Source organism: Jaculus jaculus, chromosome 5, assembly GCF_020740685.1.
Source record: "Jaculus jaculus isolate mJacJac1 chromosome 5, mJacJac1.mat.Y.cur, whole genome shotgun sequence".
Taxonomy (NCBI): Eukaryota; Metazoa; Chordata; class Mammalia; order Rodentia; family Dipodidae; genus Jaculus; species Jaculus jaculus.
In genome coordinates this window covers 44,302,169-44,324,171 of record NC_059106.1, presented here as the reverse complement: position 1 = coordinate 44,324,171, position 22,003 = coordinate 44,302,169, and the positions used below count along the sequence as shown (strand labels likewise).

Here is a 22,003-nt window from a genome sequence, read left to right as displayed (position 1 = left end):
TTTTATAGAAAACTGCATAGTAATATATTTGCTCCGAATAATTTGCATAGCTGGTTGTTTGAAAGTGATCAGACACATTTAGGATGACCCAAGGGTTGTTGAAGGGCTCTCTCCCTCTACCAGATTGCAGGGTACATGCATTTCTTACTGCGCTTCCTACTTTCATATGAAATAATTGAAGTTCTTTGCAAAATGCATTTTAGCATCTAAGTCAAATGACTATCTCAGACCAGCTGACTGTTGTTAGGTGATGTTCACATTGAACATATCCTAATTTCTGCATCCCTGAGATCTAGACTTTCAGCCCCCCCCCCACCCTTGGAAACTACCATTTTATCTCATTTAAGTTCCTTAGCAATGTTTTGAGGACAATAGCTTCAAACTCACCAAAATGGTACACACAACTGTTATAAAGACAAGGAAGCTCTCCTTTCTCAGGGAAGCCCACACTGTACTCTCATGGCGCCTTGCTTTCTTCTGCAGCATCTCTTTCCTCCTCTCAACTCTTGTGCTTAAGATTTATATTAAAATAGGGCTGGAGAGATGGTTTAGTAGTTAGGACGCTTGCCTGCAATGCCTAAGGACCTAGGTTCAATTCCCCAGAACCCATGTAAGCCAGATGCACAAGGTGGTGCACGCATCTGGAGGTAGTTTGTAGTGGCCAGAAGCTCTGGAGCTTCCGTTCTCTCTCTCTGTCAAATAAATAAATGAACATTTTAAAAGATTCACATTATGGGCTGGAGAGATGGCTTAGCGGTAAGGCATTTGCCTGCAAAGCCAAAGGATCCCGGTTTGATTCTCCAGGACCCAAGTAAGTCAGATGCACAAGGGGTGTATCTAGCTGGAGTTCGTTTGCAGTGGCTGGAGACACTGGTGCACCCATTCTCTCTCTTTCTCTCTCTCAAATAAATAAATAGATAAAATATATTTTAATAAGATTCACATTATAATGTCTTTAATTTTTTATTGACAGTTTTCATACTGTGCATAATGTATTTTGATCATAATCCTCTCCCATCGCTTTCTTTTGTTCTCCCTCCCACATGCCATCTCAGCGAACCCTTTTTTTCATTCCAACTAGTCCTTCTTTCATTTTGATAGGTTTGTTTGTTTGTTTGTGTTTTGTTTTTCCAAGGTAGGGTCTTGCTCTAGCCTTGGCTGATCTGGAATTCACTGTGAAGTCACAGCAATCCTTCTGGGATTAAAGGCATGCACCACCCCATGCTCAGCGTCCTCAGATTGTTTTGTGTTAAAACCAATTATTTGGTTTTACTTGAGTCAGGGTCCCTGAAAGATTAAGGGCACTTCTTAGGCTGCTGTGGGTGGGAGCTTGGAGCTGAGCCTCTGTCCCTGTCACCATTTTTGTTTGTTTATTTATTTAACAGAGAAAGGGTGGGGGGAGAGAATGGGCACGCCAGGGCCTCCAGCCACTGCAAACAAACTCCAGATTCGACACCCCATTATGCATCTGGCTAACGTCGGTCTTGGGGAATTGAACCTGGGTCCTTTGACTCTGCAGGCAAACACCTTAACCGCTAAGCCATCCCCCTTCATCCCTGTCCCTGTCACCATTGATGCTAGGCAGTCACTACCATGAGCTATATCTCCAGCCACAGTGTTCAGTTTTAGGGGGGAAAATTACTGTTGAGTAATTTGAAAGCATATTTTATAAAGCCAGAGAAAACTTGCTGTATTAACTAAACTTACTACTGGATATAACCTTAGCTGCATAAGAGCGTGTGTCCACATTCCATGTGCTTTTACTTTCACTAATTAGAAAGTTTCCTCTTTTGTTAATGCCAGTGGTATAATCATACCACTCGCTTTTCCTTTGTTGGGTAAACAGGATAAAATGAGGCATGGAGAAGTTCTAGATGGTGAGGATCCCCCTGGTCTCTCCACCTTCACAGTTACTTCTGAGACACAGCTCTAGCTGGCAGTAAACTTGTGAAGACATACTTGGTAAGTGTCCCTGTTGCCGGCACCTGTGGGCCTTCATTTGTCCATAGTCCTCATAACAAGGCTGTGGAAGAAGGCTGGTGTCATTCCTGGCTATGATGCATACCTAGGTATAAAGTGGTTAAGTCACCTGCTGCAGCACTTGTCTACAGGTGTGAGGCCCTGGGCACCGTCCCCATCACTAGTGGGCAGGGGACTTCCCAGTTACAGCTCTATGAGGTAGAAGCAGAGTCTATATAGTAGCCATGTCCTTTCTGATTTAAGGCTCCTTTTTCTGTCCTCCCACTGTTTAAGACTCTCCATGGTAGCTGGTGCCTGAAATTCAGAGTGTATCATCTGTAGGATGTAGGAGAGGGATGCCTACAATGTTTTGTTTTTTTTTTTTTTAATTTTTTTTAAACTTTTATTTATTTGAGAGCAATAGACAGAGAGAGAGAGAGAGCAAGAGGCAGATAGATAGGGAATGGGTGCACCAGGGCCTCAGTCACTGCAAACAAACTCCAGATGTGTGCGCCATTTTATGCATCTGGCTTACATGGGTCCTGGGGAATAGAGCCTTGAACCGAGGTCCTTAGGCTTCACAGGCAAGCGTTTAACCTAGTGGTTAGTAGCCATCTCTCCAGCCCTACAATGTTTCTTTAATGTATTTTTTTTATTGACAAGTTCCATAACTGTAGACAATAACCCATGGTAATTCCCTCCTTTCTCCCACTTTCCCCTTTGAAACTCCACTCTCCATCATATCCCTTCCCCCTCTCAATCAGTCTCTTTTATTTTGATGTCGTCATCTTTTCCTTGTATCTTGATGGTCTTGTGTAGGTAGTGTCAGGCACTGTAAGGTCATGGATATCCAGGCCATTTTGTGTCTGGAGGAGCACATTGTAAGGAGCCCTACCCTTTCTTTGGCTCTTACATTCTTTCTGCCACCTCTTCCACAGTGAACCCTGAGCCTTGGAAGGTGTGACAGAGATACTGCAGTGCTGAGCACTCCTGTCACTTCTTCCCAGCACCATGATGCCTTCTGAGTCATCCCAAGGTCACTGCCATATGAAAAGAGAAGCTTCTCTAACCAAAAGTAAGAGTAGCATTAATATATAGGTATGAACATTAAGAGAAGTGCTTACTGGGCAGTTTGATGAGCATAATATATACATTTAGCCAGACACCAACAGACATTACAACCCTAGAACTCATGACTACCCCTGTTGTATGTTTTTAGTATCAGGGATGTGTTCCTTCCCATGGAGCGGGCCTCCAGTCCAATTAGAGAGTGGTTGGTTTCCCTCATAACAGACATGGCATTATTGCACCCGTTGGCTCATTTGGCCTGGCTGGCCAAATATAAAGCTTGCAGTGTCCATTGCTGAGTATTCCACTGGTGATTTCTCTCTCTCCCATTGAACTGCATGCAGTGTGGCTTCTTCTAGCTTTCTGTCAGCTGGTCTACATGGAAGAGGTTTCCAGCTTAGTTCCAGCAGGGTTTCTCAGTGACCTTGCAGCCCAAGTATGTGGAGTCTTTAGCAATAGGGTCTTACCATCTATTCCTGGTGGGAAACCAAGAGCCTTGGCAATGGCCTGTAATATATTTTTTTAAGCTTTTTAAAAATTGATTTATTAGAGAGAAAGAGAGAGAGAGAGAGGAGAGAGAATGGGTGCACCAGGGCCTCCAGCCACTGCAAACAAACTCCAGACGCATGCACTCCCTTCTGCATCTGGCTTACTTGGGTCCTGGGGAATCAAACCGAGGTCCTTTGGCTTTGCATGCAAATGTGTTAACTGCTAAACCATCCCTCCAGCCCCAGCCTGTAATGTTTTGGGGGTATCTGTGACCTCCCTGGCCAACAACTCACTGGAAGGTATCCCATCCCTGGCACTGAAAATTTTCTAGTAACAATCTATGGCTTCTGAGTGTTCTGTTCCATTGTCCAGAAAAGTAGGTTTCCATTATGACTAGTTTATATCTTCTTAGATTTAAAAAATATTTTATTTTTATTTATTTATTTATTTTTATTTATTTGAGAGTGACAGAGAGAGAGAAGGAGGGAGGGAGGGAGAGAGAGAGAGAGAAAGAGAGAGAGAGAGAGAGAGAAAGAATGAGCGCATCAGGGCTTCCAGCCATTCCAAACGAACTCCAGATGTGTGCACCCCCTTATGCATCTGGCTAACATGGGCTCTGGGGAATCAAGCCTCGAACTGGGGTCCTTAGGCTTCACAGGCAAGCACTTAATTGCTAAGCCATCTCTCCAGCCCTATTTTTATTTATTTATTTGACAGAGAAAGAGAGAGAGAAATAGAGAATGGGGGCGTTAGGGCCTCCAGCCTGTAAATGAACTCCAGACACGTGCTCCCTTGTGCATCTGGCTAACGTGGGTCCTGGGGAATAGAACTTAGGTCCTTTGGCTTTGCAGGCAAATGCCTTAACCTCTAAGCCATCCCTCCAGCCCTCCTCTTAGATCTTGATCCTCTTAGATCCTTCTACCTTTCCTTTACTCAGTCTCTTCCCCTGGACCTCACTTAGGCCTTTTCACCCCATTAATCTGTTCTTCTACTTACATATATACAATACCATCCTATTATTCCTCCCCTCCCTCCCTTTCTTATATCCCCTTTCTAGCTTACTGGCTTCTGCTGCTGAATTTTATTTCTATTCACATAGAAGTTCAATCATTTGTAGCTGGGATCCACCTATGAGAGAAAACATTTGACATTTGGCTTTCTGGGCCTGGGTTACCTCACTGAGTATTAATCCTTTGCAGATCCATCCATTTTCCTGCAAATTTCATAAGTTCATTTTTCTTTACTGCTGAGTAGAACTCCATTGTGTAAATGTGCCACATATTCATTATCAACTCATCAGTTGAGGGACATCTAGGCTGGTTCCATTTCTTAGCTATTGTGAATAGAGCAGCAGTAAACATGGTTGAGTATCTCTAAGGTAGTGAGACGAGTCCTTAGGATATATGTCTAGGAGCGCTATAGCTGAGTCATATGGTAAATCTAGTTTTATCTGTCTCAGGAACCTCCACAGTGATTTCCACAATGGCTGGACCAGATTGCATTGCCACCAACAGTGTAGAAGAGTTCCTCATATTCCACATCCTTGCCAGCATTTATGGTCATTTATTTTCATGATGGTAGCCAATCTGATAGGAGTGAGATGGAATCTCAGTGTAGTTTTAATCTGCATTTCCCTGATGGCTAGGGATGTAGAAAAAAATTTTAGATGTTTATATGACATCTGTATTTCTTCTTTTGAGAAATCTCTGTTTAGTTTCATAGCCTATTTTAAAAAATATATTTTATTTATTTATTTAAGAGAAAGAGGCTGAGGGAAAGAGAGAGAAAGAATGGGCATTCCAGGGCCTCTAGCTATGAATTCCTGCATGCGCCACCTTGTGCATCTAGCTTACAAGGGTCCTGGATATCCTTTAGTTTTGCAGGCAAACGCCTTAACCACTGAGCCATCTCTCCAGCCCCCATAGCCCACTTTTTAATTGAGCTGTTTGATTTCTTATTAGTCTTTTGAGTTCTTTGTGTATCCTAGATGTTAATTCTCTGTCAGATGTATAGCTGGCAAAGATTTCTCTCCCATGCTGTAGGTTGTCTCTTTGCTGTATTCACAGTGTCTTTTGCTGTACAAAACCTCTGTAATTTCATAAGGGCCCAGCGGTTGATCTGTAGTTTAATTCCTGAGCAATTAGGATTATATTCAGAAAGCTTTTGCCAAGACCAATATGTTGAAGGGTTTCCCCTATTTTTTCCTCTATCAGTTTCAGAGTTTCAGATCTGATGTTAAGGTCTTTGATCGATTTGGACTTAATTCTTGTGCGTGAAGAGAGATAAGGATCGATTTTCATCCTTCTACAGATACATATCCAGTTTTCCCAGCATCATTGGCTGAAGAGGCTGTCTTTTCTCCAATGAGTATTTTTGGCATTTTTGTTGACGATCAGGTGGCTGTAGCTACCTGGACTTACATCTGGGTCCTCTATTCTGTTCCATTGATCTACATGTCTGTTTTTGTGTTTTTTGAGGTTTTTGAGGTAGGGTTTCATTGTAGCCCAGGCTGACCTGGAATTCACTGTGGAGTCTCAGGGTGGCCTTTGACTCTTGGTGATCCCCCTACTTCTGCCTCCCGAGTGCTGGGATTCAAAGCATGTTATCTTATAGGCTCAGTGCCCTTCCTTACAGTCCTAGAGCTGGACATTTGTGTGGCCTTGCTTGTTCCAGCGTGAGTCATGTGCCTTACATTACTTCTGAAACACTCCCTCACACCTGAGGAGCCCAGGCAGTCCTTTTGAGGACATGTTTAGCGATCTCTGCTTATACCTATGGTGGTCCCCACAGAGGTGCGTGGGTCTTCCTCTGACATCCAGACAGCTGATGGCATCTCATTTCCCTGTTCTTTTGGTTTCGGGTAAGACCATGTGGCTAGCTTTTGATCCCTAAGTTCTGAGCAGCAGTGACTTGTGTCTCTAGGAGTTGAATTCAGCTCCATTGAGAGCTCTCACTTGCCCTTGGGCAGGAGAGTGGGCACATTTCAGATGGCATACCCTGGCATACTGGTGGGCACTACGAGGCTCCTCATCTTTAGCCCTGGCTCTCTGCCATCCCCCGAGCCCCACTGGTTTGGAGCTTTGGAATGCTGGTGGGTGTCGATATATATGTTTGTTTTCTCCCCCTGTGACTCACGTGCTCCTAGAGCTCAGCACCGTGCATCCTGCCCTCTGTGTAGGAAAGAGCCGTGGGAGTACACCGCTGAGAAGTTCAGCTGGCCAGAAGGACCAGAAGTGGCCTGATGCTGACATAAGAATTCACAGCTGGAGACTAATGGAATGGCCTCCTGTCAGCTTTCTGCTGGTGTGAATAGTAACAGAAAATGAATGTAAATGAAGAAATGTGTGTTGGCTCAGGGTTTCAGAGGTTGCAGTCCACAGTCTGTTGGCTCCCTCGTCTACCACACCATGCTGGGGGCACGTGTTGGAGGTTGCCCAACCCAGGGTGGCTGGGAAGCAGAATGAGACAGGAAGAAGCTAGGCTGTCAGTGTCCCCTTCAAGAGCACACCCTCCAGTTATGTAACTTCTTCCACTAGCTCCCTTCTACCAAAGGTTCCAACACATCCCAGTTACTACCACAGGCTGGTGAACAAGTTTTGGCACATGGGTCATTGGGGGACATCCCATATCCAAACTAGCCAGGCACAGTGCTGCACGCCTTTAATCCCAGCACTTTGGAGGCTGAGGTATAGGAGGATTGCTGTGACTTTGAGGCCAGCCTGGACTACACAGAGAGTTCCAGGTCAGCCTGGGACTACAGAGCCTGGGCTAGAGTGAGACCCTATCTTGAAAAAAAAAAATTCCATGTATGGATTTGAGGGAGAGAGAGACAGACAGACACAAAGACAGGGTGTGGGTATGTCAGAGCCTCTTGCTGCTGTAAACAACTCCAGAAGCACGTGCCATGTTGTGCATCTGGCTGTACATGGGTACTTGCCATGGTGTACTGGGGAATCAAACCCAGGCCGGCAGGCTTTGCACATAACTTCCTTTAACCACGGAGCCATCTCTCCAGTTCCTAAATGTTTTGGATGTTAAAAAGTATTAGCTAGAGGGGCTGGAGAGATGATGGCTCAGCCTAACGTGACCCAGGTTCGATAGCCCAGTACCTATGGAAAGCCAGATGTTCAAAGTGGTACATGCACTTGGAGTTTGTTTGCAGTTGCTAGAGGCCCTGGTGTGTGCCCATTCTCTCTCTGCCTGTCTTTGTCTTTTTTCTCTATTTCTGTCTGCTTGCAAATAAATGTTATTTTTAAAAAAATTCAGCTGGAGATTTTACTTCATTATTTATTATTAGTATTATTATTTAAGACAGGGTCTTAGTATGTAGCCAGTTGGTTGGCCTCGAGCTCACTATGTAGACCAGACATCAAATTTGTGATCCTTTGGCCTCTGGCTCCTGAATGCTGAGATTGCAAGTGTGTAACATGCTCGCCACTCATTTTGACTTTAAAAGGCACTTTTTGGCTAGGTGTGGTAGTAGTGCACGCCTTTAATCCCAGCATTCAGGAGGATCGCCATGAGTTCAAGGCCACCCTGAAACTACATAGTGAATTCCAGGTTAGCCTGGCCTAGAGTGAAGCTCTACCTTAAAAACAAAAACAACAACAACAAAAAAGGCACTCTCTTGTTTGTATCATCTTAACAGGAAGTCTGCTAGCATTTATTTAATAAGAGATGGGGTAAGGGTTATTTGTTATTATTTTATTTGTCTCTGTGTGTGCACACATGTGCATGCCAAGTCTCTTGCCACTGCAAGTGAACGCCTGCCTATATCTGCTTTACGTGGGTGGCTGGGTGTCAGACTTTGCAAACAAATGCTTTTGACCACTGAGCCATCTCCCCAGCCTGGAGGTTTTGATTCAGCTCATGATAGTGTGGAGCATGCAAGCCAAGGCACCCATTGCCACCTAGTGGCAGTATTCAGTAATTGCAAGTTATTCGATGGACGAGGGGTCAAAGTTGACCTTCAAATAATGGACTTACAGGTGCAATGTATCCTGGAAATGCCTACACCTCCATGAAAAATTCAGTGTGACCAGCCTAGGTGTTCTGTAAGAAGAGGCATAGATCACATTCTTACTTGGAGCAGTAGAGTTCTACTTACAAAAGATGTAACGCAGAAGGGTGTGTGGTATGGGGTTGATGTCAAGGGTGCCGTTGTGCAATGTGGGTGTAGACCAACCAGTCAGAGTCTCTTGCTTGTGTGACTTGGGCAGGGGACCAGACTTCCCTAGCCCACAGTATTGAGACCTGCAGGGCAGATAATTTTTTAATATTTAAAGTTAACCCTGAGATTGACTTTTTAAAAAATCTTTTTGTATTGACAGCACCCATCAATATAAACAATATATCATGATTGGAATACCCTTCCCTTTCCCCTCCTCCCAAATCCCCTCTCCACTGAATCCCTTCTTTCCAACTAGTCTCTCTTCTATGTCATAATTTTTCCCCTCCTGTTACATAGGTCTTGTGTGGTAGCATCAGCTGCTATGAGGTCATGAATCTCAAGGCCACTTTGTGTCTGGATGACAGTATTGTAAGCCCTCCCCTTCCTTTGGCTCTCACAGTCTTTTCACTACCTCTTTCACAATGGTCCCTGAGCCTGGAAGGTGTGATAGAGATGTCTCTTAGTGATGACACCCCACTGTTTCTTCTCATTGACAATTCTCTTCATCTTGATTTTTTTTAATTGTGGTAATTTTGAAATATTAAATTCTACAACCACAAAAAACTAGTTTTGTCCTAAGCTCACAGCTGTGCACCCCAGATACATCCCATACTTACAGAAGGTCTGGTCACTAGCTTTGCTCTTAGACAATTTTAAATTAATCTATATTACTCAAAATGGAGCTGGTTTTTAATGACTAGAATGTGATGGAATGAATCAGGTATAGACTTACGTCCTGGCTGACATATTCCTAAACTTACACCTATAGCCTCTTCTCTTGGTGGTTTGTTGGGGAGGATGATTACAGAAATATCAGTCACTTGTTTGTATAAATGTTTTATAATGTAAATTGAATGTGATAAAATGTTAAAAATATCATTCATTAATTATTGAAAAGTTCAGTCTCTGGAACTGGCCATATCCCTCTATTATATTGCCAACTTAAAGGAGCAACTCAGAAATCTTGAACTCTAAAATTAGAGTAATGGGGGTGGAATTAAAGAGCTGGGAATATCGCTGTGAGTTGTCCCACTCTCTCCCATAGTTAGCCAGTTTCAGTCTTTCTATTAAGGTGGCTGCTCATATGTTCTATATAAGGACACAGTGCAGGTTTCCTGCAGTTTGCCTTGCCTAAGTTTGTTTGTTTTTTGTTTCTGGGGTAGGGTCCCACTTTAGCCCAGGCTGACTTGGAATTCACTATGTAGTCTTAGGTTGGCCTTAGACTCACAGCGATCCTCCTACCTCTGCCTCCCGAGTGCACCACCACCCCCGGCTCTATATGTTAACCAAAAAGCAGTGTGGTTTTTTTTTTTTGATTTTTCGAGGTAGGGTCTCACCTGAAATTCACTCTGTAATCTCAGGGTGGCCTCGAACTCACGGCAATACTCCTATCTCTGCCTCCCGAGTGCTGGGATTAAAGGCATGTGCCACCACGCCTGGCTTATGTGTTCATTTTTTAAGTTAGGACTTGTATGAGGCCTAAACAAAAGCAAACCAGGAGGGGATGTATGTCTTCAAAGACAATGGAGTTTAAAGCAGTAATCCTAACTTCATCGTTTTCTCCCAACGCAGTTAACAAGCACAAGCCATGGCTGGAGCCCACCTATCACGGGATAGTTACTGAGAACGATAACACAGTGCTGCTCGATCCTCCCCTCATCGCCCTGGATAAAGACGCACCTCTGCGGTTCGCAGGTACGGCAACCGGCCGGTAGGAAACGTCTCACACTTGTTTGGATGACTCTTAGTCTTTTTGGGAAGCATCTTGCTAGCTGAGGGCTGGCCGCTTGTGGCTCTAGGCACCACACGTTCTCCTTTGAATGGTTGAGGTAGCTGACAAAAACCACTTATGGTAGTGGAAAAGGAAAACATTTGACTTAATTGCATCATTACATGCCTTGACTTGATGCAGCTAGATAGATGACATCTAGACCATTGTGTCTCAGCTTCAGCGTGCACCAACTGCAGTTGATGCTGGGGGACCTGGGCTCTGCCTGCCTCACCTGCTTCTAGGTGGTGAAGATCCAGAGACTTCTAGCTCCACAGTTCTTTACACCTAGATTCTGTTTGTGTGCAAAGACCTCTGAAAAGTTGAGCAGTCTTTATGGAGAAATACTTTGGCCATAGATTTACTTTCTTTCTTTTTTGTTTTATCCAACCTTCCATTGTATACATTGTACATGGTACTGTGTTACATAAAGATGTTTCCTCATAAGTATACATTGACATAGTTTTTTAAAAAACGGGAATGTATCACTATAGATTTACATTTTATTTAAAAAATTTTTAAATTGATTTATGTATAAGAGAGAGGAACAGAGAGGGAGAGAATGGGCACACTAGGGCCTCTAGCCAGTGCGAATGAACTTGTGCCACCATGTGCATCTGCTGTACATAGGATCTGCGGGATCAAACCTGGGTCCTTAGGCTTCGCAGGCAAGCTCCTTAATTGCTAAGTCATCTCTCCAGCCCCCATTTTATTTTATTTATTTATTTTTTAATTTTTTGGTTTTTCAAGGTAGGGTCTCACTCTAGCCCAGGCTGACTTGGAAGTCACTATGTAGTCAGTCTCAGGGTGGCCTCAAACTCACAGCAGATTCACCTACCTCTGCCTCCCCATTGCTGGGATTAAAGGTGTATACCACCATGCCTGGCATCACATTTTTTTTGTTGTTGTTGTTCATTTTTATTTATTTATTTGAGAGTGACAGAGAGAGAAAGAGGCAGATAGGGAGAGAGAGAAAGAAAGGGCGTGCTAGGGCTTCCAGCCACTGCAAAGGAACTCCAGATGCGTGCGTCCTTTTGTGCATCTGGCTAATGTGGGTACTGGAGAATCGAGCCTCGAACCGGAATCCTTAGGCTTTATAGGCAAGCGCTTAACCGCTAAGCCACCTCTCCAGCCCACATTTTATTTTTGAGACAAGGTCCCAGGCTGGTCAAAACCTTGTAATCCTACTGCCTCAGCCTCCTGAGTGCTGGGATTATGTGCATGCACCACTACAGTTGGCTTAAGATAAGTTAATATTTTTGTTGTTGTTGTTTTTGAGGTAGGATGCGTGTGTATCTGTGTCTTGTGTCAGTGGATGGGCACCAGAGCCTCTTGCTACTGCAAAAGAACATCAGACATTTGTACCACTTACTGTGTCTGGCTTATGTGAATGTTTTGGGACTTGAACCTGGGTTGACAGGCTTTGCAAGCAAACACCTTTAACCACTGAGCCATCTTCCTACCCCATTAAAATAATTTTTGAATAAGACCAAGGCCAGACCTGGAACCTTATGTGGAGATCTGTTTTGGTGATGTCACTGAGTTAACTTTAGGTGTACCATGAGGAGGATGGCAGGGGTGGTAACAACAGCCCACACATGTGGAGTTGGCAGGAGCTGCGATGCTCCTCGCTGTTTTTAGGACGTGTGTGGATGGCTTCTGGCATTCTTGTGCTGGGTGCTCTCCTTATTACCATATTTCCTTGGTGGGGAAACTAATTCAGAGTGTGACAGCTGCATGATAGGAGATGACACCCTGTCCATTTATTCCCTAGCTCCTGGGACACATCAGCACCCCATGCTTACTTATGGAAGGAGTGACCAGCTCACGAACGTTAGAGTTGTCTTTGAGCCAAACAGTCTGGCTGCAGCCTAGATTCATAGGTTTGCTGTGTTGGCTGTTGGGACATTTTCTCTCATGAGCTGAGACCATTCGCGTCCTGTGTCTCAGCCCTTTATGAACCACGTGTGGGGCGGTGGGGGCTGCTGCTGAGCTCGCTTGTCAGGATCCTTCAGCATGTGTGTGGGGTGTTGGGGCCTTTAACACTAATGCCCTTGGTAGGTTGTCACTGTTGGGCCCTTCTGTGGGACAAACAACCAAGCCAGGTAGTTTTCTTGGGCTGAGAAGGAGGGAACAACCTTGATATCTGTGAAGTATTTAAAGGAAATTTGGTCCCCCACTGTGTGTGTGTGTGTGTGTGTGTGTGTGTGTGTGTGTGTGTGTGTGTGTGTGTTTTCTCTGCTGTCCTCCTGTTCTGGGGACTGGACCCAGGGCCTTTCTTTTTATTTGTTTGGTTTGGTTTTTGTTCTTCAAGGTAGGGTCTCACTCTAACCCATGCTGACCTGGAATCCACTATGGAGTCTCAGGGTGGCCTCGAACTCATGGTGATCCTCCTACCTCTGCCTTCTGAGTGCTGGGATTAAAGGCGTGCACCACTATGCCCGGCTGAACCCAGGTTCTTTAACTTTCTAAGAAGAGCTCTACCACTGACCTAAATCCTCAACCTTTGCTTTAGGAAATTTAGATAACTCACTCTTATTTAAAACAAAACAAAATAAAACCAAAAAAAAACCCTTCACATTCTGGTATTTAATGCAGAGTTAAACGTATGAGCCCCGTACATACTACAGTGTCTATCCTGACAAGAACAGGTTCTGTTCCACCCATTGAAGCGTGAGGTCTGGACATCTCCTGCATGCCCACACCTCTGTCATCCTTTTCCTTTAGCAAAGGGTTCTATCCCAACATCTTTCTTCTTGTCTTCTCAGGTGGAATATGGATATTCTGCACGATTTGGTAAATAGCTGGGGGTGAGGTACAGGCCTGTAATGCCCACACTTGGGAGTTAGAGATAGGAGCATCAAGAGTTCAGGATCAGGGGCCGGAGAGATGGCTTAGTGGTTAAGGTGCATGCCTGTGAAGCCTAAGGACCCAGGTTCGATTCTCCAGGTCCCACATAAGCCAGATGCACATGGTGACACATGTGTCTGGAGTTCGTTTGCAGTGGCTGGAGGCCCTGGCGTGCCAATTCTCTCTCTCTCTAATAAATAAAAATAAAATCTTTGAAAAAGAAGTTCAGGATCAGGGCTGGAGACATGGCTTAGCAGTTAAGGCACTTGCCTGCAAAGCCAAAGAACCCAGGTGTGATTCTCTAGAACACACTTAAGCTAGATGCACAAGGTGGCTCATGTGTCTGGAGTTTGTTTGCATTGATTGGAAGCCCTGGCATGCCCATATTTGCTCTCCTTCTTCCTCCCTCCCTCTCAAGTAAAAAAAATAAATAAATAAAGAGAGTTCAGGATCATCCTTGGGTACATATTTGAGTTTGAAGCTAACTTTGGGTTTCATGAGATTCTGTTTCAAAAAAAAAGTTGGTTGAAAATCATATGAATACAGTCTAAAAAAAAGGAATGAGATTTCTGTTCTTACTGCTATCTACTAAGAGAGTCTTTGCAGAAGACTGGATACTTCCCCCACCCCAAGTAGGGTCTCCCTCTAGCCCAGGCTGACCTGGAATTCACTGTGTAGTCTCAAACTCATGGTGATTCTCCTATATCTGTCTCCTAAGTGCTGAGATTAAAGGCGTGCGCCACCATGCCCAACCAGTTCCTTTTTAAAAAAATATTCTATTTATTTATCTATTGGGGGTGGGGAGTGAATGAGCAAGCAAGACAGAGAGAAAGAGAGAGAGAATTGGCATGCCAGGGCCTCAGCCACTGCAGTCAAACTCCAGACACTGCTTCACCTTTGTGTGTCTGGCCTATACGATATCTGGAGAGTGGAATATGGGTCCTTAGGCTTCGCAAGCAAGCGCCTTAAGTGCTAAGACATCTCTCCAGCCCCTAGTTCCTTTTTTTAATGGTCTGGGTGCAGAGCAGTGGGTCCCTCCCACCCCTCCCTTGTGCACAAGCTGATATTGGACAGAGTGACAGCTGCTAGAGTTGTGAGTGAGTTCCTCTCCACTTGGCCACGTGGCTCTGCTGTGGGACTGTGGGACCCATTTCCTGTCTCTGAGCTGCCTTGGTTTCTGGCTGCTTCTGTGTCCCTTTCTGTGGCCTACAGCCAATTCAGTTAGTTCCAAATGGCATCCCAGGAAATCCCCTTTGTCTTAGCAGGAATTGATTCTGTTGCCTGCATTCAGTGTAAAACCAGAACTGGTGACCTCCGTGAAGAATTAAGGGACATTTGGCTATGTTGCAGAATCCCCCAGGCTTTACAGTCCATGCAGGGACGAGAGTGGAGTTGAGCCCTCCTCCCATTGAAGGGGATGGGGAAGCACAGCAGAACTAGGTGGGCCAGGCCTCCTGGAAGGGGGGATGACTGAGAACTCTGGACACGACACTGGCTGTGAAGAAGTCAAATCTGAACTTTGCCAGGTTCATCCACTTTGCATATGTTGACATTTTGCTCTTAAAGGGTTATTTAGCAAGATTCCTTTAGACTGTTTTATTTATTTATTTATTTATTTTTGTTTTTTTGAGGTAGGGTCTCACTCTGGTCCAGGCTGACCCGGAATTCACTATGGAGTCTCAGCGTGGCCTTGAACTCTCGGTGATCCTCCTACCTCTGTCTCCCGAGTGCTGGGATTAAAGGTGTGCACCACCACACCCAGCTTCCTTTAGACTGTTTTAGATCATTTTAGGGGAATGAAGGAGGAGAGAAAAGTTGAGAGACTCGGGCCATTTGTATTTGAGTGCTCTTGGGAATGTGGAGGGGGGCAGATAGATCGGGAGAGGTTGGACCCACTCCTGAGCTGGCATTGCGGGGAATCTGGCCAAAGGTTTCTCCAGGAGGAAGGCAGGGCTTCAGTGGGGTTCTGCTGGAGAGCTGTGGTATGAAGTCTGCACAGAGCTGGTGGGCTCCGTGCAGGAAAGAAATAACATGTGAGGGGTTATTCTGAGAGCCCCTTCCTTGCACTGTGTGAGGCCAGGGCAAGAGGCCGAGTTTAGGATAGGGTGGCATGTATAGCATGTGCAGTTAGAGATCTTGACTCCACACAATGCTGGGAACTTCTGTGAACAAGACATACAATAGAGGAAGGCAAGGGGAGAGGAGTCAGCTTTATAAAGTTTCCAACCTAGCTCCTGGGAGAGTGGTGTGGTCTCTGGTTTGAGGAAGGAAAATCATTGAGTAAAGATTTCAGAGATAGGATGCTATGAAGCTATCTGAGGAATTCTTGTTTAGTTTGCCATGATAGTGTTACTGTAGTTATGATAAACAAAATGTCTTTTAGAGATATGTACACAGCGTGGATCAAACTATGTCGCATTTGGGGTTTGTTTTAAAATGCTCCGGGGAAGCTAGAAGTAGGCAAGGATAGATGACCTAAGGCCCTGAACATGTTGTAAGTCCTCAAGCCATTTCCTCTCTGCCTCAGCCATTAGCCCAGAACAAGGGACTGACCCCAGATTTCTCTCTTCCTCCCTCCAGTTGGTTAGAAAGGCCTGGCTTTCTCCTGAATGGCCCCAAGTGCTTTTGGTTGATGGAGTCTTGTTATCCCTCTTCCTCACCTTCACGTGTAACATTACAGTAGATCTCACTGCTCACTTGTCCCGTCCTTGCTCCATCAGACTCATCTTCCTCATTAAAATCAGAGCTGTGTGTTGAGTGGGAAGTGGATGTGCCGACTGCCTCAGCCTAGGGAGCCCAAGTCTGCCTGAGGGTGAGCATGGGCTCCCCCCTCCCCTACTGTATTAGGTTGTCCTCTGGTGAGAAGACCTCTAGGTGGTTACAGGTAAATGGCCCAGGTAGACTAGCAGCTTAGTAAGTACCAGCGAATTTGAGGCATCAAGTCCTGTTGGTGCAGCTCGCTCAAGTAGCTAGTTTAAATACTCAGCATCAGTGGGATCTGTGGGAAAGATACAGTTACACATTTTTTTGCTGTTATTATAAATAGATCCATTCTGTTGGAGAGCAGCCTGGAAATACATAATGAGTTTTATAAAGTAATTTATATTCTTATGTTTGATAACTTCCTTTGGGACATTCTTCTAAAACTCTTCCCCCAACATATAGTACAGATGCATGTTCTGAGTTAAAGTCCTAATTCCCACTTCTCCCTCCAAATCCCTTCCCTAGTCTTTCCCAGGTCAGTGGAAGGCAGCTTCTTGCTTAGTTTCTCATTATAATCCAACAGCATTGACCTTGCTTTCAAAATACCTCCTGAACCTGACCATTCCCCATCACCTGAGTCTGGCTTTCAGTGACTCTGAAAGACTTGTTTTATCCTCTCAGAGCACACTACCTATCCATCCATGTCTGCTCAAAACTCTCCTGTCATTTCTGTCTTGCTTGGTGTGGAAATCGGAGGTCTTGTAGGAGTGTGAGAGGCCTGACAGCGTAGCTTCAGGACACTTGTCTTTTTGGGACCTTTTCTTCCGCTCTAGCACCCCTGCAGCTCCCTCCTCATTCCCCACCTACTCAAGCTGCCTTAGTTCCTCTGGGGCTGTTCTCAGACATTGTCTTACCAATGAAACAAACCTTTCTTCCCTGAACACCTGAACACCTGAAATTTCAAGTTGAAACACACTTAGTGCCCTCACACACTCCAGATCCCCCTCCCTTCACCCCAGCCTGATTTCTGAAAAGAAAGATGCAGAGAGTTTGCAAGAGTTGGCAAGAAGCCTCTTGATAACCTCATGGTCAGAGTCTGTCTCAAGGTTATTGCAAGTTGTGGAATCCTAACTACTGGGGTGGCTGAGGCAAGAGAATCTCTTGAGCCTTGGTGTTGGAGACCATCCTGGGCATCAGTGAGGCCCTGTCTCAAAACATTGCTTAAGTGGTGAGTATTATTAACCCCTTATTTAATATACTGCAACATGCAACATACTCAGATTCTTTTCTTTTTATGTATTTATTTGAGAGAGGGGGGATGGGCACACCAGGGCCTCTAGCCACTGCAAATGAACTCCATATGCACATGCCACTTTGTGTACCTGGCTTACTTGGGTCCTGGAGGATCCAACCTGGGTCCTTGGGCTTTTCAGGCAAACACCTTAACCTCTAAGCTATCTCTCTAGCCCCATACTCAGATTTTTTTTAATGTTTTATTTTTATTTATTTATTTGAGAGAGGGAAAGAGGCATATTGGGAGAGAGAGAGAGAATGGGCACACCAGGGCTTCTAGCCACAGCAAACGAACTCCAGACACATGTGCCACCTTGTACATCTGGTTTACGTGGGTACTGGGGAATTGAAATGAGGTCCTCTGGCTTTGCAGGCAAGCATCTTAACTGCTAAGCCATCTCTCTAGCGCCCCACTCCGATTCTTGATGGGGAGGCCTATGTGGCTTTGTCAGGAAATCTCATCATAGCCACGGTCAGGAACACAAGTCAGATAATGTGGAACTGCCTCATCACATGTTCTTCAGAAAGCAAATTTGGGGCTAGAGAGATGGCTCAAAAGTTAAGGCCCTTGACTATAAAGCCTGACAATCCAGGTTTGATTCCCTAGTGCCCATGTAATGCCATGTAACAAAGGGGTGCATACATCTGGAGTTTGTTTGCAGTGGTTGGAGGCCCTGAAGTGCCCATTCTGTTTTCTCCTCTCTCTGTTTCTCTCTGCTTGCAAATCAATTAAAAAAATTTTTTAGGTGCTGGAGAGATGGCTTAGTGGTTAAGCAGTTGCCTGTGAAGCCTAAGGACCCCGGTTCAAGGCTCTATTCCCCAGGACCCACGTTAGCCAGATGCACAAGGGGGCGCACACATCTGGAGTTCATTTGCAGTGGCTGGAGGCTCTGGCGCACTCATTCTCTCTCTATATGTATCTGTCTTTCTCTCTCTGTCGCTCTCAAATAAATAAAAATGAACAACAACAACAAAAAAAATCAGGGCTGGAGAGATAGATGGTTTAGTGGTTAAGGCATTTGTGAACCCTAAGGATCCACGTTTGATTCCCCAGTGCATACGTAAGCCCAGTGCACATTGTGGCGCTTGAGTCTGGAGTTTGTTTTCAGTGTCTAAAGTCCCTGGCATGCCCATTCTCTCTCTCTATAGGCCTCTCTCAAATAGATAAATAAAAATAAAATATTTAATAAGCTTTTAAAAATGTTTAAAAAAATAAAACTCTGCCAGGTGTGGTGGTGCATGCCTTTAATCCCAGCACTCAGGAGGGAGAGGTAGGAGGGTTGCTGTGAGTTCAAGGCCACCCTGAGACTACATAGTGAATTCCAGGTCAACCTGGGCTAGAGTGAGACCCTACCTCGAAAAACAAAACAAAACAAAACAAAACAAAAAAACAAACAACCAACAACTCTGAGTCGTAAACTGAGAAGTTTTCTTTAGATTAAAGCAGGACAACTGGAATTACTTTAAAGTATATTTTGTAATATTTATATGCACTCAAAATTATATTCATAACATAGTTTAATAACATCCTGGAATAACTTGGCTTTACCTTGCCACTCAGCAGTTCTATTCATTGATTTATCTCCCATCCCAGTACATCGGGCTTGACCCTGTTTTATCTTCCAGGTGTTCAGAGGGTATGGCTGTAGACTGATGCAGCTCTCTAGACTGGGGATCAGGACTCAACAAGGAATGTTTTAGGTCCTGCAATCCATCAAGTCTTTTGTAATTTTGTAAATCTGCAGTAAAGTAGCCAGAGAAGCGAGCAAATGAGCACGTCTGTGGCCCAACAACATGTCACTTATGAAGACTGATGTTTGCATTTTAATCTGATTTTCCCCTGTTATGAAATACTGCTTAAAAAGCAAGCTCACAACCCACTAGGTGTGGTAGCGTCCTCTTGTAATCTCAGCACTGAGCTTGAGAGAGGAAGACCATGGATTCAAGGTCTGGGCTACAGAGGGAGATCAGGCTAGTCTGGGCCTCATAGGGAAACCTTGTCTTAGCTTAATGGGGGCCTTCACAAAGATTAAAAAGTACTTGGTGGTGCACGCCTTTAATCCCAGCACTTGGGAGGCAGAGGTAGGAGGATTGCTTTGAGTTCGAGGCCACCCTGAGATTACATAGTGAATTCCAGGTCAGCCCGGGCTAGAGCAAGACCCTACCTTGAAAAACAAAAACAAAAACAAAAACAACAAAAAAAAATAGGGCCAGGACAATTGCTCAGTGGTTAAAGGCACTTGTTCACAAAGCCTGTTGGCTTCAGTGATGCATGGCTCTGGAGTTGATTTGCTGTGGCAACACATGCACAAATATATATATATTTAACAATAAAGGCTAAAAACCATTTTTAGCATCTGACCATTAAAAACTATGGATAGAACTAGGGAGATGGTTCAGCAGTTAAGGCACTTGCTTGCAAAGCCCACTGACCCAGGTTTAATTCCATAGTACCCACATAAAGCCAGATGCACAAAGTGGTGCATGCAAATGGAGTTTGTCTGCAATGGCAGGAGGCCCTGATGTGCCCATATTCTTTCCCACCCCCAATTTCTCTCTCCCTCTCTCAAAGAAATAAAAATATTTTTTAAAAACCATGGGCAGTTGGCCAGGCAGTGGTGGTGCATGCCTTTAATCCCAGCACTTGGGAGGCAGATGTAGGAGGATCGCTGTGAGTTCAAGACCACCCTGAGACTACATAGTGAATGCCAGGTCAGCCTGAGCTAGAGTGAGACCCTACTTCGAAAAAAAAAGGGGGGAGGGGAATGGACAGGCCACATTTGGCCTAGACTCCATGACCTACACGCAGAGCCCTGCTCCTGAGCAGCCATCAGTAGACCCTTCTGTGATGTGGGTGCTCTGGACTCATGTTCCTTTGCCACGTGCTGCAGTCAAGTTCACATTGCTGGCAGACAACACCTGACCAAGAGCAGCTTATGGGAAAACAAGTTTTATTTATTTTGGCTTACATACTGGAGGGGAAGCTCCATGATGGCAGGGTAAAATAATGGCATGAACAGAGGGTTGACATCACCTCCTGGCCAACATCAGGTGGACAATAGCAACAGGAGTGTGTGCCAAACATTGGCAAGAGGAAGCTGACTATAACTAACCCATAAGCCAACCCCCAACAATACCCCGCCTCCAGGAGGGTTTAATTCCCAACTGCCATCAGCTGGGGACATGGTATTCAGGGCACCTAAGTTTATGGGGGACACCTGAATCAAACCACCACACCAGGCAAAAACTGCTGTCACGCACTCTGGTTATGGCATGTGAGACTGAGGGACTGAATGCTTCATTTTAATGTGATTTTTACTTTTTTTTTTTTGACAAAGGAGGAGAGGTTTCCAGGTAGTGTCTTACTCTAGCCCAAACTGACCTAAAACTTACTATAATCTGAGACTGGCTTCATACTCACAGTGATCCTCCTACCTCAGCCTCCCAAGTGCTGAGATTAAAGGCATGGGCCACCTTGCTGTGAATTAATTAGTTAATTAATTAATTTGCAAAGAGAGCGAAAGAGAGTGTGAGAAAGTGCATATGGGCACACCAGGGCCTCTTGCCCCTGTAAACAAACTCCAGATGCACGTGTCACTTTGTGCATCTGGTTTTACATGGGTAGTGGGCAATCAGCGAGTCTTGTAAACAAGTGCCTTTAACTGCTGAGCCATCTCCCCAGCCCTGAGCTGTCAATTTTAATTTAAGTTGGAATAGTCCCTAAGTGTCTACTATCTTGGGCAGCACTGGTCCGTGGAGGTCTTAATGTGGCAAGAAAACACAGACAGAAATATTTACCACCTCATTGTTCCTAGGTAGCAACAGCCAATGTTTGTAGAGTGATTGCTTTAAGACAGGCAGTGTTTTAAGCACTTTCCATGTTTTAGTTCATTGGATTCTTACCACTAGGTTGTCATGAAAACAAATAAGCCATAGATACATATAACAGTGAAGACAGATGACTCTTACATACACAAGGTTACATGAAATTCAGAGCTGAACTGCGCACTTGTTAGATTGCATACCTTGTCATACCACATGTAAGGCCTTAAAGGCAAATAGAATGAGACAGTGTTGTTCAGGGGATTCAAGCAGCGCTACCTTCTGGGAGAGGTGGTGTTGGCACCCACTCCTCTCTGGCTGGCATAAAGAATGGCCAGCAGGACTCATGCTGACTAGATAGGACAATAAAACCAGAGGTCACTGTAGCATCACTGTGAATAAATTTGATCTAGTTTCTTTTCTGTTACAAGGAATTTCTATTTGTTGCCTTGGTTGGGTACTTTACATGATACTGTTATCTACCAGAACAAGGAATTAAAACCTTTTGCTTTAAAGTTTTGTTTCTTTAAGTCTAATGATGTTATCAGAATCTAGTTTGAAAACAGAAACACTTAGGTTAATTTACTAATTGCCATCAAAGAATATTAGGACAATTAGTCATCCTAATAAAGGGACACTAGAAAACCTTATATCAGTATCTTATCACTAAGTTAGTGTGTTCAGCATTATGTAATAACTTATGGTAAGTGGGATTCAAAGAGACATTTTGTGCCCGAGGAGCAAGAGTCTGTATAGCAAATTCTAGTATTTAGTAGCTGGCTACTGAGTGCATTGTTAACTGGTTTGTTCAGCTTATCTATGAAATGTGTGCATCTCTGACTATTTCCTTACTGTTCCGCCTTCACTCTTTCCTGAATTAC

The 22,003-nt window shown here is 44.6% G+C and overlaps 1 protein-coding gene across 6 annotated transcripts in view; it reads left to right on the top strand.

Annotated features, from left to right (window-relative positions):
* The window catches only part of Clstn1 (calsyntenin 1), a 78,819-nt gene that overhangs the window by 31,245 nt on the left and 25,571 nt on the right, over positions 1-22,003 (top strand). For all 6 annotated transcript variants that reach the window (XM_045149487.1, XM_045149485.1, XM_045149483.1 and 3 more), the window contains one exon: positions 10,259-10,381. In XM_045149487.1, the coding sequence (XP_045005422.1) occupies positions 10,259-10,381 (123 nt within the window). The remainder of the gene's footprint in view (positions 1-10,258; positions 10,382-22,003) is intronic.